Source organism: Sceloporus undulatus, chromosome 2, assembly GCF_019175285.1.
Source record: "Sceloporus undulatus isolate JIND9_A2432 ecotype Alabama chromosome 2, SceUnd_v1.1, whole genome shotgun sequence".
Classification (NCBI taxonomy): domain Eukaryota; kingdom Metazoa; phylum Chordata; class Lepidosauria; order Squamata; family Phrynosomatidae; genus Sceloporus; species Sceloporus undulatus.
In genome coordinates this window covers 290,846,601-290,862,731 of record NC_056523.1, presented here as the reverse complement: position 1 = coordinate 290,862,731, position 16,131 = coordinate 290,846,601, and the positions used below count along the sequence as shown (strand labels likewise).

The 16,131-nt window shown below is 38.9% G+C and overlaps 2 protein-coding genes across 3 annotated transcripts in view; one reads left to right on the top strand and one right to left on the bottom strand.

Annotated features, from left to right (window-relative positions):
* Positions 1-16,131, bottom strand: part of IQGAP2 (IQ motif containing GTPase activating protein 2) — a 192,794-nt gene that overhangs the window by 50,427 nt on the left and 126,236 nt on the right. For both annotated transcript variants that reach the window (XM_042448191.1, XM_042448192.1), the window contains 4 exons: positions 13,722-13,885; positions 12,468-12,628; positions 12,074-12,198; positions 9,784-9,947 (listed from right to left, as the gene is read on the bottom strand). In XM_042448191.1, coding sequence (XP_042304125.1) covers positions 9,784-9,947; positions 12,074-12,198; positions 12,468-12,628; positions 13,722-13,885 — 614 coding nt within the window. The remainder of the gene's footprint in view (positions 1-9,783; positions 9,948-12,073; positions 12,199-12,467; positions 12,629-13,721; positions 13,886-16,131) is intronic.
* F2RL2 (coagulation factor II thrombin receptor like 2) lies at positions 3,178-7,120 on the top strand. The gene is made up of 2 exons (XM_042448193.1): positions 3,178-3,405; positions 5,610-7,120. The coding sequence occupies exons 1-2, from the start codon at positions 3,300-3,302 to the stop codon at positions 6,713-6,715; spliced, it is 1,212 nt and encodes a 403-aa protein (XP_042304127.1). The 5' UTR covers positions 3,178-3,299; the 3' UTR covers positions 6,716-7,120.

The following is a 16,131-nucleotide window of genomic DNA, read 5'->3' as shown; positions in this document are numbered from 1 at the left end:
TCATTCAGCTGCTCAGCTCGCCTTGTTCCCTAAGTGGCTTAGCCACATGACAAAAAACAAGTGAAATGGTGGGTAGCCTGTGCTTTTCCATTCTAGCCCCTCTGAGGCTGGAGTGGATTGAACTGTACTCCCCAGAAGTGGTGATAACCAAGAACTGTCTAAAAAGGGCCATGTGCACATGGAAGTCAATAACTGCTCCCCTGAAGTGGGTGATCACAAAACACTATCCCAAAAGAGACTTGTGCCCATGTAAGTCAACACCTGTGCTCCCCAGAAATGGGGAATCACATAACACCGTCCCAAAAGGGACTTGTGCACAGGGAAGTCATTAGCTTTGCTCCTCTTCTAGGCCCTTCCAGCTCTAAGATTCTGTGATTCTAATATGTCCCCCAGAATATTTTGATGGGCTCTGAAGTTAACTGAGAAATCAAAAAGAGGATGATGGGGGAGGGATTGAAGTCTGTCAGAGGCAGCCTTGGAGTGAGGCAGAGGCATCATGGTGCCAAGGTGGGAAAGGGAGTTACAGGGAAAGAGATGAAGAAGAGGAAGAGGGCAAGGGGGTAGGTGGGGTGAAGAACTGTGTCGTTTGTAAATGCCCATACTAACTATGAATAAGTTAGTGTTAGTGGCTGCTTGGCTACTTGGCTGCAGAGTGGAGGTGGGCTCAACAGACTTGAAGCCTTTACAGACCCCCCAGTGAGAACACTGTGGCCCCCTGGGGGTTGGCAGACCACAGTTTAAGAACCACTGACTCAGAAAGATGTCTTCCAATTCTTTTGGAATCACAATTCTGTGACAGTTTTGAAAAACATGAATAGTTTTGAAAAATCTGTGACAATTAATGTTCCTAAGTAAAGCAGTTTGTTAATGTTAAATCACATGTAAAGGTAGCACCAATTCCAGTAAAACAAGGAATGTGAAAACGAGATTAAAACTGCAATACTGTGTACAGTTATCCAGAAGGTGGTCTGGGAAAATATTTTTTAAAAAGAATTAAAATATTGATACACTGAAGCCATCTGTAACTAAGAACTGGTAGGCAGTTGCTCAGGCTCCATGGGTAACATCCTATCACAGATCAATTCTAGAAGGCTCCATCATATCATTATATTCCTTATTATGAGAAGTAATTTTCTAAGGTCTGCCTTGAAGTAACACCCACTTAAGGCAAATTAGATTAATACTGAATATGCATAGTATTGTGATGTGAAAGTACAGGAGACATACCGGAGAGGCCCTTCTAGGACACCTGCTCTAATTCCATTTCGTCCTGAAAACCCAGAGCTAGATAATTCCCAACAAAATTCTGTGCAACCTCTGCTCACAAATTTTCAGCAGTTTTTTTTCCCTACAGGGCTGGACCAGAGAGAAAGCTAAAAATCTCCCTCCCTCTGCTTTCTTCCCAACTGGTTTTCTCCAGATGTGAATTAATTCTCTGATTCTTCCCTCTCAGAAAGAAACAGATAAGTAGGGAAAGTAAAGGCACTACAAGAGAGGGAGATGTTAAGCAGTCCTTCTACCCCCTACATGCTTTAAATATCCTAACTGAACCAAAGGTTCCAGGGACATTATAAAGCTCAATCTGACACCAAGGATTACCACTTTTTTGCCTAATTTAGTCCTCAAATGTGAAGAAACTGTTGGCTCTCATGGTAATATTTGAAAATGTGTCTAATATAGAGCTGAACATACAAGACAGTAAAATTATACTTTCTAAAATTCCAAACAGGAAATAGGATGATCCTGCCACTCTTCCCAGTGTTACCTTCCCAGGGTGATCTTTATTCATTATGAAATTGTAATAGGGACACTTCCCACTTAGCTTGTGACATTTATTTACTACTGAGACTTTCATTTTCCTTCCTGCATTTGGGAGGTATTGACCTAATTTCTCTCAGCAAGAAGGATAATCTTATAAAAATGGTTTCTGCTGCCTGACTACTGTTCTGTGGGTATAAGTCTAGTTATAGATTCATCAGAATTGTGGGTCTTCAAGGAAGGTTGCAAGCATCAGGGTCAAATACCCAGAGCAATGGATGCAAGCTACAGGAAAAGAGATTCCACCACAACATTAGGAGGAACTTCCTGACAGTAAGGGCTGTTCGACAGTGGAACAAATTCCCTTGGAGTGTAGTGGAGTCTCCTTCCTCTGAGGTCTTTAAACAGAGGCTGGATGGCCATCTGTTGGGGATGCTTTGATTTAGATTTCCTGCATGGCAAGGGATTGGACTGGTTGGCTCTTGCGGTCTCTATGAGTCTATGAAATATTAGGCCAGTTCCAACTCTCCACTTCAGGCAGAGAGATAATTGTCCTTTCAGTTTCACAGCCTCTTCCAAAGTTAGAATATTCCCCCATGCTGAGGACAATGCATGGGCTATCTTATAGCTGAAATCCTGTTGGTTAGTTCCATTCAGTTGTTGGATGAAGAGGCAACTGTAACCAACTGAAAGGCTCTACACTCCTTGGAACTAAAAGTATTTAAAACTATTTAAAACTATATAGAGAATCTCACTGAGATTCTCTTTAGAACATATTAATCTTCTTGCGTCCTCTAATTTAGTGACATCATAAAGCAGAATCTTTCAGATAATTTACAAAGAGTGTGCATATGTGTATGGGGATATAAAAGAAAAAATAGATTGGAGTAATCTGTAATGGGCAATTATTACAACATATTTCATCAATTAATTTAGAACTTTTTTCATTTTCAATGGATGAAACTTCTACTGCATATTCCCCTAAATCAGTCTTCCTTAACCTTACAGCCTCCAGATATGCTTGATTCCAGCATCCAACATCTGTAGCAAAGTTTATCAGGATTCTCATGACTATGCATTTCTCCTACCAAGGTTATGAAAATATATGAAAAGTTGTGCTTGTACCTTTAGTCTTACCAAATTAAGATTAATCATAGTGAGGATTTTTGCTTTTAAACACAGTTAAAGATCAAGGCATGGGATTTCATCCTAAACCAGACACCATCTCTGTAATAATTAAATCAGGTTTGTATAATGCCAGTCATAACCTTTCTATAATAATTAGTTTGGAAGATCTAGAGACCAAATTCAATATCAGTTTCTCTGGTTATGGCAGTTCGAGAGTTAATGTTTGCCTTGAGAAGGGAAATGTCTCTCTGTGTTGGTTTTTGCAGCCACGCCTGCTGTGCATTCTGATAAGTCACACCCTCGCCACATGAGAGGAAGTACGAAACAGTTTATCCCCCTCCTCAAACTAGTACATACAGGATGAGTTCAGCAGAGATATCCGATGCTCCAGGCACTTCTTCAGTAGAACATGGATGGAGCTAAAAAACTCATTTAAAAATTCAGAGTTAACTACTGCCACAATGAAAACTTTGGTTTTACTGACAACTGGGCTGTTCTTTATGTCCTCATGCCAGAAAGGTAAGACATTTGTTTTGTGTCTAAATACTTATATGCTTTTATTTTGGAAGTGATCAACCAAGTTAAGGGTAATAAATAGACATAGATGGGAAGAACAGGTAAAGAAAATCTCAAATAAGATGGGTTCCTTTTCAGCTGCTACCTCTTGAAGGAGAGAGAAAAAATATTTAAAACTTGATTTTTCTTAGTAACTCTTAGCTGGCAAACATTCTTGCCCTAGAACTTAGTGTTATTCATCCTCACACACACACAATGGCAAGGAATCGCTGAAAATAATTACTACAACAACCAAGGGAAATCAAAACAGTTAGAAGGATCTTTATAAATTAATAAAGATCAGTTGGGTTTTTTTGGCATAATGCTCCCAGAGCTTGTCCAATGTACCTCTAATGGCACTCCAATAACTGTATTCACTAACTAATATACATGTACACTTCCTGATACTTTGCAAGCATTACAACAAGTCCAACTGGAAGCTCTGTACCCACAATGAAAAGCAATTCAGTACAAAATACATGAGATTGATGAGAGGAGAAAAAATATTTGGTTAGTATTTTATTTGGATTTGAAGGCATGTGCACGCGTGCGCGCACACACACACACACTATTTAGTATATTCACAAATGCATTCTAAGCAATACTCTTGCGTCAAGAAATAAATTATTCAAAAACAACTACAGCCACAGTCTTTCTCCAGAAAAACTCTTTTTCTCTTTGGAATTGTCTTGTTTTAAATTCAGTTATCACAGAAAATCTAGGAAACACCACTGCCCAGCTACCATGTGCCAGTGTCTTCTTGGTTGTCCTTGAATAATTAAAGAACAAGTTTTTAGAAATCTGCCCCAATTTAAAATACAAATTGCTATACAAACTGTCCAGCACCAGCTGGCAAGGTCCTTCTCATATACTTGGTGGGAACAGAGATCTAGGAGGAAAGTAGTCACATTCCTGGCTATGGTCCATCTTTCTGTATTGTTTATTCTGCATTTCCTGCACTGCACTTACTTGCCTGAAAATGGAAATTTCATGTTTAAACACCCATAATCTGGCCTTTCTTGTTATTTTTTAAAAGTTGTTTCTGCATTAAGTGCAAGTGTCCTAAACAGAAGGAAAAAACATGAATGGGCAAGCTAGTTCAGGAATTGAATAATTAAATGGCCAGTCTCACCAATGGTTTTATATTGGCTCTGTCTAAATCTTCATTCTTGTACAGGGTAGTTTTAAAGGACAGAATTAATGCTACTATTGATGGGAAACACAGTGATAATTAAAGGATCAAAATCAGTCATGCCCAATGGATAAGAGAAATGGAAGCTATTAGTAAACAGCATATGGGAAAGATTTTTTTCTAACTGAAGTCTTCACTTCAAAGCATGCTTTATAGAACTTAAAATCATTTAGGATTTCAGCTGTTAAGGATGAAGTTCTGCCCCAATAATGTACAGTGCACCCACGCCATACGCGGGTGCACTATATGCGGTTTCCAGCTTATGCGGAAGCCGCACGATAATAAATGCAATGGTGCCTGCACCCATGGCGTACATACCACTGCGCCACTGTGAGCATGCACCTCATTGTTTCCTATGGGGCATGAGCATATGTGGATTTCCCGTTACATGGGGGGGGGGGGGTCTGGAACAGATCCCCTATGTAAGGGAAGGGCCCAATGTACTGCGTTGTTTTTTCTATGATGATAGCCATCAAAGGATTGTCAGGAAGAATTGCTATTGTTAGCTGCCCTCAAGTTGGTTCCGACTCATGGCGACCCCATGGATGAGACATCTCCAAGAATCCCTATATTCCACTGCCTTGCCCAGATCCTGCAAACCCCTGCCCATAATCCCCCTGAGTGAGTCTATCCATCTGGTTTGTGGTTCTCCTCTCTTTCTTCTACCCTCTACCTTTCCTAGTATTATTTTTTTTTTCTTGTGATCGGTGCCTTTTCATTATGTGTTTGCTTTTGCCCTCTTCTGAAGTTAAGGGAGTGTGACTTACCAAAGGGCACCCAGTGTTTCCATGGCTAAGTGGGGATTCGAATCCTGTTCTCCATGGTTGTAGTCCAATTCTCAAACCACTACACTACACTGGATCTCAAACCTGTCACTATGCTTAGAGGAGAAACCCCATAACAAGCATGATATATAGAAAAACAACTGTTTCTTATTTCAGTTTTCTGCAACTATCTTTTTCCTCCCAATTTTTAGAAAACAAATGCAGCAACAGCACCCTGGGCTGTCAAGAAAGCAATTCAGCCCCTGGTAAGACTTTCCACAGCACTGTGCAAGATGTGTATGAGAAGATACCTTCTTCCTCCATAGAAGGAGTGAGAAAGGCCAATCAGAACAAAGACAATAAGTGCACCTCAGTAAACTCCAACATCTCAACACTGAAAATAAACAATGTCACAATGGAATATTTTACCAGCTCTCTGAGCACAAAGCTAATACCAGCTATATACATAGCTGTTGTTTTAATAGGGATACCATCAAATGCCATTACTCTATGGATGCTGTTTTCCAAAATGAGATCTGTCCGTAGTGCCATATTCTACACAAACTTGGCCATTTCAGATTTTCTCTTCTGCATCATGCTGCCATTCAGAATTACATACCACCTCAATGGCAATAACTGGATATTTGGAGAAGCAATGTGTCGGATCATGACTGTCATCTTCTATGGCAACATGTATTGTTCCACTCTACTTCTTACTTGCATCAGCATCAGCCGCTACGTGGCCATTGTTCATCCATTTACTTACAGAAATCTGCCTAAGCAACTCTTATCCACATTTGCCTGTGGGACAGTATGGATAGTTATGTTCTTATACATGATACCTTTGATCACAACAAAGCAAAGCTATTATCTGGATCAACTAAATATTATTTCCTGTCACGATGTGTCTAACAGCTGTCAAACTTGGGCACATCTCCAACACTATTACTTCATTTTTCTAGCAGTAGGTGGATTCCTAATTCCTCTTTGCATTGTTATTTTTTGTTATGTTTCAATTATTCGGACGCTCAAAGTTTACAATCAGAAGTGGTTTTGGTACATCAAAGTCAGTCTGCTTATCCTTAGCATTTTTGCTGTTTGCTTCACTCCCAGCAATATCTTACTGATTGCTCATCATATGAATTACTATGATAATTCTAAAGATAGTTTGTACATTTTCTATCTTATTGCTTTAAGTCTAAGTAGTCTGAACAGTTGTCTAGATCCATTCCTTTACTTCATGATGTCCAAAATCAACAACAATAATAAGACAGTTTATCTCACCACAATTAAAGCAATCCCAGAAGAACAAACATGACACTATTCGTGTGACAAACAACATAATTGTACATATGTAATTTATTCATAAGATATAGTATTTAAGATTTCTATTTTTATAACAGTAAAATTTAAATAATATGAAATTGTTCATATGTGTATTTTAGGATTGTAAGCTTTAATTGTGTTAAGAGCAGATTTAAACTGAAGGGGTGACAAGTTAAGGCTAAGAGCTTTGTTACTTTGTGAGCATATTTTGGGTCTAGTAAAATTCATGTTATTAAAGAATGAAAAGGAAAGACTTAAATACAGAATTTCTCTCTGATAATGAGTGCTTTTTTAAATTACTTCAGAGTCCATTCAATATGCCAGAAAGGAAAAAATATATGGAAATTTTGCATGAATAAAATTATTTTGAATGAAATTATGCACATTCACTCAAATTCAGCAAGTTGCTAATAGTAAGTAAATACTACTCACACACCACACAGGTCTTGGGTTGTTGCTTTACACTGTAATAGTTGTCTAGATCTATTAAGCGTGCAAAGTTCTCAATAATTAGTATGGAAATCGGAACAATGTAGAAGTTACTCCCTGTGGTCATTTCCCATGAATTGCATTGGTAAATGAACTTTACGTAAATTTGCTCTGAACAGCAGCAACTAGATAAAGTGAGCAATTTAGAAGAATCCAACAGAAGTGAAAAACAAGATCACTGTGAATTCACCACTATATCATAGGAAAGTAATATAGGAAACATTCCTTTTAATCCAAAATTGTGCAATGAATACCTCTCATATACCACATATGTTTTGGGTTGCTCCTTTATTTGTAGCATGATATTAAAAGTATTTATTGTACAGAGTCCTAATCTAGGGAGGTTTGCTGGATCTTTACAAGAGCTCCTATATTTAGATAGAAATGGAAGTTTCTAAACCAGGGGCAAGGCCAGTGTAGTCTTCCAGAGGTTTTTTGTTTACAGCTTCCATTAGCCACTGGCAGTACTGTGGGTGAGAAGTTAACACCACTAATACTACCACCACCCCAGAGAAGAGAAAGTTCCTTAGTTGCCAGCTTGCTATCCATCATGTTCCCACTTCCTTCACTAGATGCCCCTGTCCTGCAGTCTGCTGGGGAGGGGATTGGGAGGGGGGCTGGGTCAAAATAAGGATTCTATTGGTATACTGCCCACCCTTCTGCACAACAGTCCCTTTTTTGAGCTGGCGGGGTAGGTCTTGGTGATGATGTTTTCAGTCTTCCAGCATTCATGCTAAGACTCCTCTGCTAGGAGCAGTTCAGGACTTCATATCTTCCATGATCACCATATGTCTATTTCAAGTAGTATATAGTGTCACCAATGCCCAAGTCACAGGAGTTTATCGCACAGGTCCTCCGGGGTCTGTTCTGAAAACGGAACGGAAGGAGCAGGAACGAGTGTGGAATGAATGGGGGACGGATTTTACCGCACACACCATTCAGAACAGTTCTCAAAAAGCGTTCCTTCTGGAACGGAATGGGAACAGAAGAGAGGGGGAACGGAATGAGTGAGGGACTGGAGTGTGCAGTAAAATCCGTCCCCCACTCATTCTGTTTCCTGCCGGGCCGTTCTGAGAATGGCCCACAAGCCCAGTTCGATAAACTTCACAGTCTGGATCTAGCTTTCTATGCTTGTCAGTGTGATCATGATCTGGGTGAGGAGGAACTTTCCACAGTTCAATTATCACATGCAGATGATAATGGAGTTTAGGCTCACTTGGAGCCTCTGCCAGGGGGGAGGGATTAAGATGGTGGGCCCATCCAAGATAGGTGATCCTGCTGAAGTCCTGGTTGATCTCTGGAATAGAGAAATGGCCAGGTTGGTGGACATGATTGTCCCTGAGCATCCATTCTTATGGAAGGGAATCAAACAAGCCCATGGTTTACTAGACAGCTGGTGGACTGAAACAAGTGAAATAGAGACTACACCATGACTGGCAGAAAAATCACAGCAGGTCCAATGAAACACAGCCCAATGGACACTTACTTATGCTGTAGCAGTGATGGCAGTGAAGAAATCATACTTTTGTATCACCACTGTGTTGGTATAGTGCCATCAAACACACATTCTCAACAATTTGCACAACTGTCCTTTGCAGACCAAATCTGTCGGATCCACTCTGACTTGGATGTCTTCACTGATGGTGATCTCCAAGCTCCAGGAATTCTGGGATAAAATGTAGTATCTAGAATTATCTGAGTCTGACTTCTGGCCTGGCTATGGGATGAGGGCAACTTTGGTAACCTTAGTGGATGATCTACTCCAGGAATCATACGGGAGAGAGTGTCCTTATTGGCTCTGCTGGACCTCTCAGTAGCTTGCACTACCATTGACCATACTATCTTTCTAGGCTGCTTCACTGGGATAGGACTTGGGAACATTGTTTTATGGTAGCTCTGATCCATTTTGGTGCTGGGTGTTTCCTGTTCAACACTCTGGCCCTGGCTAACTGAGGAAACAACTAGAGGCCTAGGTTTCAGTCGTGGACATTTGTACAGTTAAGACTAATGTACCAGCTGCACCTGTTCCTAGATATGTCTGATCCTCCTATGAAAAACAACTTAAATCTCAGATACACGAAAATCATTCTTTTTTTTAAAAAAATAATGAATGTAAGAAAATTATTGATGATGGACAAGTCAACAGATTCTAAGAAATGTATCAATGAATATGCCCTCTCTTCATATTTACATATTGTGGAAATTGTTCATCTAAATGTTTCTTGAAAGAAGCATCAATGTTTCAGTTTGCTTGTTGATATGTAGTACATCTCTTGTACTCCCAGAAACCAAGCAGCAAACTAAAAACAGCAAAGCTAATTATGAATATTTGAAACGAGTAGTTTCAAATATTCATAATAAGTGAGCCAAGAAGTGTGGGAAAGTGTTTTTCTACAACATGTACATAAAAATGGCAAGTAAAGTTATTGTGTATACACATGTACAAAGACAGGATAATTACAGGAAGTTTCTGACATTTAATATTTAGCAAAGCCAAAAACAAACAAACAAACAAGAAAAAAAACACCTCTTGGCAAAGCAGGAAAAAAGGCACTGAAAAAAAACAACTACCTGACATTTGACTGCTTTTGCATTCCTCAAGACCTGTTGATAATGCCATGCATTTTCTTCCTTCACACCCTGGAGTTTTGCTGTAGGAAGCAGCAGTGCTTCTACTGTTCTTCTGGGATCTCCCACATCAATAGCTTCATTAATGTGACCAATTGCTACAATCCCTAGTCAAGAAAGAATGATAACAGAAGTAATATACCATATACTGTTAATTCATGTATAAGTTTAGAAATTTTAGTCTAAAATTGACCCAAAACCCAGGATCGACTTATCCACAAGTCAATGTAAGTACTATATTTTAACTCTCATCAAAAAAGGAACCATCCTTTTCTTTGATGAGAGCAGCAAAAGGCAAAGCTTAGTCTGTCCCAAGAGAACCTACAAGAAGCACCAATCCCTCTACACTCTTTTGGCATGGCATTGCTTTTGACCTTTTTGAATGTCTGTGCAGAAAAATGGTAACAGTGGGAGCTCTTTGGCACTTCTCTTCAAATGGAGTGTCAAGAGGAATTGGGCTCTGAAGGATTTGAATAAGACATTTGTGTTTACGTAGTCACCATTTTCTTTGCTTTGCCTTTTCATCCCTTTTGACATGTGTGCATTTTCTTAGCCCTATCCGTGCTGGTTCACCTCCCCCACACATCACACAACTGTAGTTCCTTCCTCATCCATCCAGTCTTTAGGTTGAGCAGTTATGCAGCTGGAATTTTGGAAGTTTTTTTTTTTTTTGCACAGTTTTACTTTGCTTCATCCTTTACATCCTTTGTTATATGCCCCTAAGTTTTACCTTTGACCTATCCATGAGCCATATCAAAACCCCTAATTTTGATTTAAAATCCATAATTTTGATCATATCAAAATCCATAATTACCCTTGACGTATCCATGAGCCATATCAAAATCCACAATATTGGCCTCAAAACCTGCCACTGACTTATACATGAGATCGACTTAGGGTCAAATATATACAGTATATTATGACATGCAGATTCAAGATGAACAATAATATGCAACTACGTTGTTATGTAAATATTCAGGATTGCTGGCTAAATTGGAGTACTAATTTACCAACAGATTTTATGGATAAACTGAATTTCCCTTCATAATTAAGAATCTCTGCCATGGCTATGGAATTCTGAGACCTGTAGCTTTGTGAAATATTTAATATCTGTGAGAGCTCTGGTGCCACAATAAACTACAAACCCCAGGCTTCCATAGCAGTTAAAACAATGTCAAACTGCATTATTTCTGCACTGCAGATGCAGCCAATGCCTTGGGAAAGATGAGCTGCTCTGCACCAAAAATTTAGTGGTAATGTCATTTGTGTTGTTATTGGCCAGTACAGATATTCCAGGCCTTTGCAAAGACAAAGCATAGATTGAATGTTGCTGTTTAGCAGAGAATACTAACACCAAAAAAACACAGAAGGGGCTTGAAAAGATAATATTTTTAAAAATGAACAAAAAAGTAACTAATGAACATAAAGAGATACGATAATCAAGTACTGGTCTAGTAAGTAATGTTTGTCCATAAAGTCAGTTTTGCAAAACACTATTTGTTACTTTCTGTATATGATTATATAATTGTTTGTTAATTTTTTGGATTTGTAATTTGAGTTCATTATATTATATTATATTATATTATTAGTATTATTATTATAACTGTGTATGTTCTTCAGTTACTTTTTTGTTCATTTTTAAAATATTGTATTTGGTACCCATATGGTTTTCACCTAGTCTGTTAGGCATAGATTAACAGAGAATGATAAGCTCGCCAATAACCAGTGACATGGTAGTTTCCATGTCAGTGGGGTGATGAATCCACCTCAGGTTTTTGTCTGAATTTTACATAAGGCATTGGAGGCAATGAACCATGTTTTAGGGATAAGGTTCAGGACCTTGGATAATGTATTTAAATTCTTGAGTAAAACCCAGAGTGGATTCATCACCCCACTGAAATGGAAGCCATCATGCCACTGCCAATAATTCTGTTTTGATAAATGGAATATGGAAGATGTGGTGTGATCTCTGCAATCCCATGGAACATCTCTCTTCTTTCCAGGCTCTTTGCCAAATAGAGTTGGAGGAAGGGGACAGACACACACTTTTCCAGTACATACAGCTCTTTGTGAATTAATGTTGCTAACAGCTTGACATCTTAGCAGCAGAGAATATTTTTGAATGAATACAATATGATGTATTAATGAATGCCATTTACTGAGCCAATTTTCTTTTCATTCCCTCACAGCACTGGATGCATTTTATAAACCAAGTATTAGATGAAACACTTACTATCATTTTCTTCTCTAATTTGGGTATTAACCATGTCAATACAATTCTGGATATCATTCCAGCTTAAATATTCTTGTCCTTGGGATGATGCTTCTAGCTTAAGAGACATCAGGGTGTCAGCATAACTATAGGGAGATAATTACACATTTTTCAAGGTTATGTAATACAAGAATACTTATGACTTGTTTTCACTAGTTATAAAGATATTATAATACACTCTTAAGTGAGACAAAAACTTTAAACACTTCAGGACTCATTCAACTATGTAAACAGATAAAAAAGTATGTCTTCTTTCATCACATTTAGGATTCCTTTAGTTTTTATAGTAAGCATTCCATAGATAGATGTGTCTCACAGGAACACATCAAAAGAATTGATTGACTGACTGATTTACCGTTGCAAGTTCTCTTCTTCCAGGTTATTAAAGCCAATGGATGGGTTGCTGAGATGGGTTTTTGTTTCCACTATGTTCTTACTATTCAGAGCTTGGTTCAGCAACACCACAGCTGACAGCATTTCAACGGCAATTGACAGTTCATCATGAGCCAAGTAGTTCTGTAAAAATATATTCTTATGAGCAATAAAATTAAGCTCCCACTCCTAGATCTTCAGTTTATCATTAGAAATTTAGACTCCCAAAAAGTTAGAAAAGGCAAATGTTAATAAGGAAGAATGAAAAGGGGGTTATTAGTTTATCCACGACCTCAGCCTTCCTAATATATTTTCATTTTGATATGACAGAATTTTATTGATTTGGTCCAACAACAAATCACTGTCCACCTTCAAATGTCATGATGGGCCACAATTCTTTAGAATTCTGACTTATTATGAATGAACAAGTAGGCTGGGCAGCTAAATAAGCCAGGGACTCTCTACCTGGGTTTCTTTAGTGTGACATCCACATCAAATGCTTGATGCTCTCCCAAAATACAGTCCTCTATTTCTCCCTGAAGGCAGTGGGACATCCACTTCATGCCCATTGCCTCTTCCAATACACCTTTTCTCTGGGGTATCGTTTATCCAGGGTTCCCAGACAGAGAACTGGGACTGCAGTGAACCCATGAGGGGTGCACTTGCCTCTCTGCTGCACTGGATGAAAGACCAACCAGGTGTCACCCCTTCTCTGGGTTGTTACCTGGTGTGGTCCGAATGCCCTGCACCTGCCTAGTGACACCATGGATTCCCCGCTCTGCCATGGGAACCCACTAGTGGCATGTCTACATAGACAAATTATCCTGAATTTACCCTGGACTCATGCAAGTTGCCCAGTGCTGTAGCTGAATGTGCAAGTCACTCTGAACTGGGTGCCTCATTCTTTCCTCAGCTAGGGCACTAGGCAATGAACAGGAACCACGTGGAAAGGCAGCCACCCATTGTTCATTGCAAGAAATGAAACCAGTAGCAAAAGAGAGCAGGTGAGAGGAGAAATTCAGGGGGAATTTGGGGCGATCTTGGGCAAGTCACATACTCTCAGGCCCAGAAAACCCCATGGTAGGTATGCCTTAGGATCACCATAGTTGAAAATGACTTGACGGCACACAACAACAATAGTAACAACGACAACATTAACAGCATGCATATTTATAACATTCCATTTATTGATTATTAAGCTCCAAATATCAATCTATTCAGCTGATTTCCATCTTACCACAGCATTCTGTTGCTGAAGATTGAAGAGTTCAGTCTGATACACACTAGCACCAGATGGGTAAACATCACACAACTGGGCTTCAGGTTTCATCAAAGCAGCAACTGTCTTATTCGGGTCACAGTTACGAATTGCAATATTAATATTGTCAACTGCAATAAGCTCTAGAGGCCGGAGGAAAAACAACATCAGTAGTCCTTCTGACATTTGCTCCATTTAATGCCATGCACCTGATACTCAGAGCCTTATCCCATTACAAAAGAAAGACGAGAGACAGAGAGACAGAAGTGGGTTTCAGCTTACCTTCCCACATGACATCGTAGTACTTCGGTTCTCCCTCCAGAGGGAGCTGGTCATAAAACAGAGGCTTTTTCCAAACAGATTTTCAAAGTACAGTACTGGTCATGGACTATAAAGTCTTGTACAGCTTAGGTCCAGAGTATTTGAGAAATCATATCTCCCCAAATGAACCTGCCAGAGCCCTAAGATCGTCAAAGGAAAGCTTTCTCTTGGTCCCATCACCATCACAGGCTCGCTTGGTGAGGAGATGAGAGAGAAACTTCTCATTGGCTGCTCCCACGGGAGGCTAGGCTGGCCGTCTCCGTGCTTTCCTTTTGCCAGCAAGCAAAAAAGGTTTTACCTTATATACTCAACTATAAGTTGACTTTATGTACAAGTCGAGGGCAAGTTTTAGGGGCAAAATTATGCATTTTGCTATGACCTATGGATACGTTGAGAGTAAAATTTAGGGGCATATAGCAAAGGATCTAAAGGATGAAGCAAAGCAAAACAATGTCAAAGAGCTTAAAAAATTCCAGCACACATAGCTCTTTGTGCTTCCTAAAACTGGATGGATAAGAGAGTAGAGGGGGTCGGTGCCTCATATATTATACTCTTACTTTTCACCAGGAGATGGTTTCTTCTTTTAAATAAGATTTAAGATATGGTACTTAAACTGACCCGTGGATAAGTCGACTCAGGTTTTATGGGTCAATTTTTTGACCTAAATTTCTAAACTTATACATGAGTATAAACAGTATTTAGGTAGGCTTTTAAATATGTTAATTTTATAGTGTTTTAATTGTTTTGAAAGTCTTACTTTAATGTTTTAAAACTCTTTTTATACTGTGAGCTGCCTTGGGTCCCTTTCTGGGAGAAAGGCAGCATAAAAAATGAAATAAATAATTAAACAAATATATATTTCCAGCAGGACAAAAGGCAGAGTTTTACAATTTTCTCCATCAGGAACAGGACAGAAGTGCTTTGGGGGCATGCTGGAAGGTAGGTTAAAGTCATTTCTATTTTACTGCCTCTCATATTTCTTTTGCAGTGTGATAAGGCTCCTAGTCATATCACTGACAAAGAGAACGTGTAAGTAATTTCCAAGTTAAGTGGAATGTGCTTCAGACACAAGTTTCACCTTCAAGCAACCAATGAAAATATTCTGTAAAGAAGCTGAAATTACACATCAGGCAAACACATTCATAACAATGCAAACATGTGTTAACATTTTTATTTACTGCCTTTTTTGAATTAGTTATGTGTCTTTTAATTTAAAAGGCAGTAGGGGTGTATGGGTAGGCAGATATGACCTGAAAGCAAGGAGAAAGGCATTTGAATACATGCTTTGGATATCCTTTAATTTGAGAACTTAAATATTTACATGTTTTCAATGCTACACTCACCACGAAGAACATATATTCCTTTTGCTCACCTCCCCAATTTTTTTAAAAAAACTATTTGACAGGTAGTACTGAGAAAGTCAGTAAATAATGACCTTACAAAATTATTTAATGTGTGTTTGAACTATGTCAGAAGTTGGAACAAATGGAAAACCTTTCTGTGCATGGGAGCTGCACTTGTGCATTGGATTGTCCCATGCACACAAGGGCCTGCTGGATCAGAACAATTGATAGCCTTACATTAAAGAAGACAAAGTACTGTCCTATGTTTTACAGACAATATTTTCACAAATATAAGCATCCAAACATTGAAACAAGGATAACACCTTTTCTTAAGCCAGCACATGTAAAAATAGAAGCCCTGATAAACTGACACAACATAAGCAAAACATACACTATGCTCATGCTGTGTTTTCTGTGTATACACAACAAGCAAAGAGCTGTTAGACTGATGGATTCAAGCAAAATGATAGAGGATAAGTTGCCATTAAGCTAAGCCACAGAAAGCATGAACAAAAAGTGTGTTTTAAGCTTAATATCCCAGAAGATGAGTTTTAATATTTCAGAAATGGAAGAAAAGCAAATTATAGAAATGCGGCTGCAAATTTAGAACCCCCTTAAATTTATCAGGACTTCTTCTGAAACACTAATGTATTCCTTGCCTAAGAAACCCCTATGAAACTCATGGGGTCACTGTAACGCAACAAGCAACCTGAAGTCAAGTGCGT

What these genes read in the sequence shown, in the direction of transcription:
- F2RL2 (XM_042448193.1), top strand. Translation starts at nt 3,300, where the DNA reads ATGGAGCTAAAAAACTCATTTAAAAATTCAGAGTTAACTACTGCCACA. An exon ending in TATGTCCTCATGCCAGAAAG is followed by an intron (nt 3,406 to 5,609) that starts GTAAGACATTTG and finishes CCCAATTTTTAG; the next exon opens with AAAACAAATGCAGCAACAGC.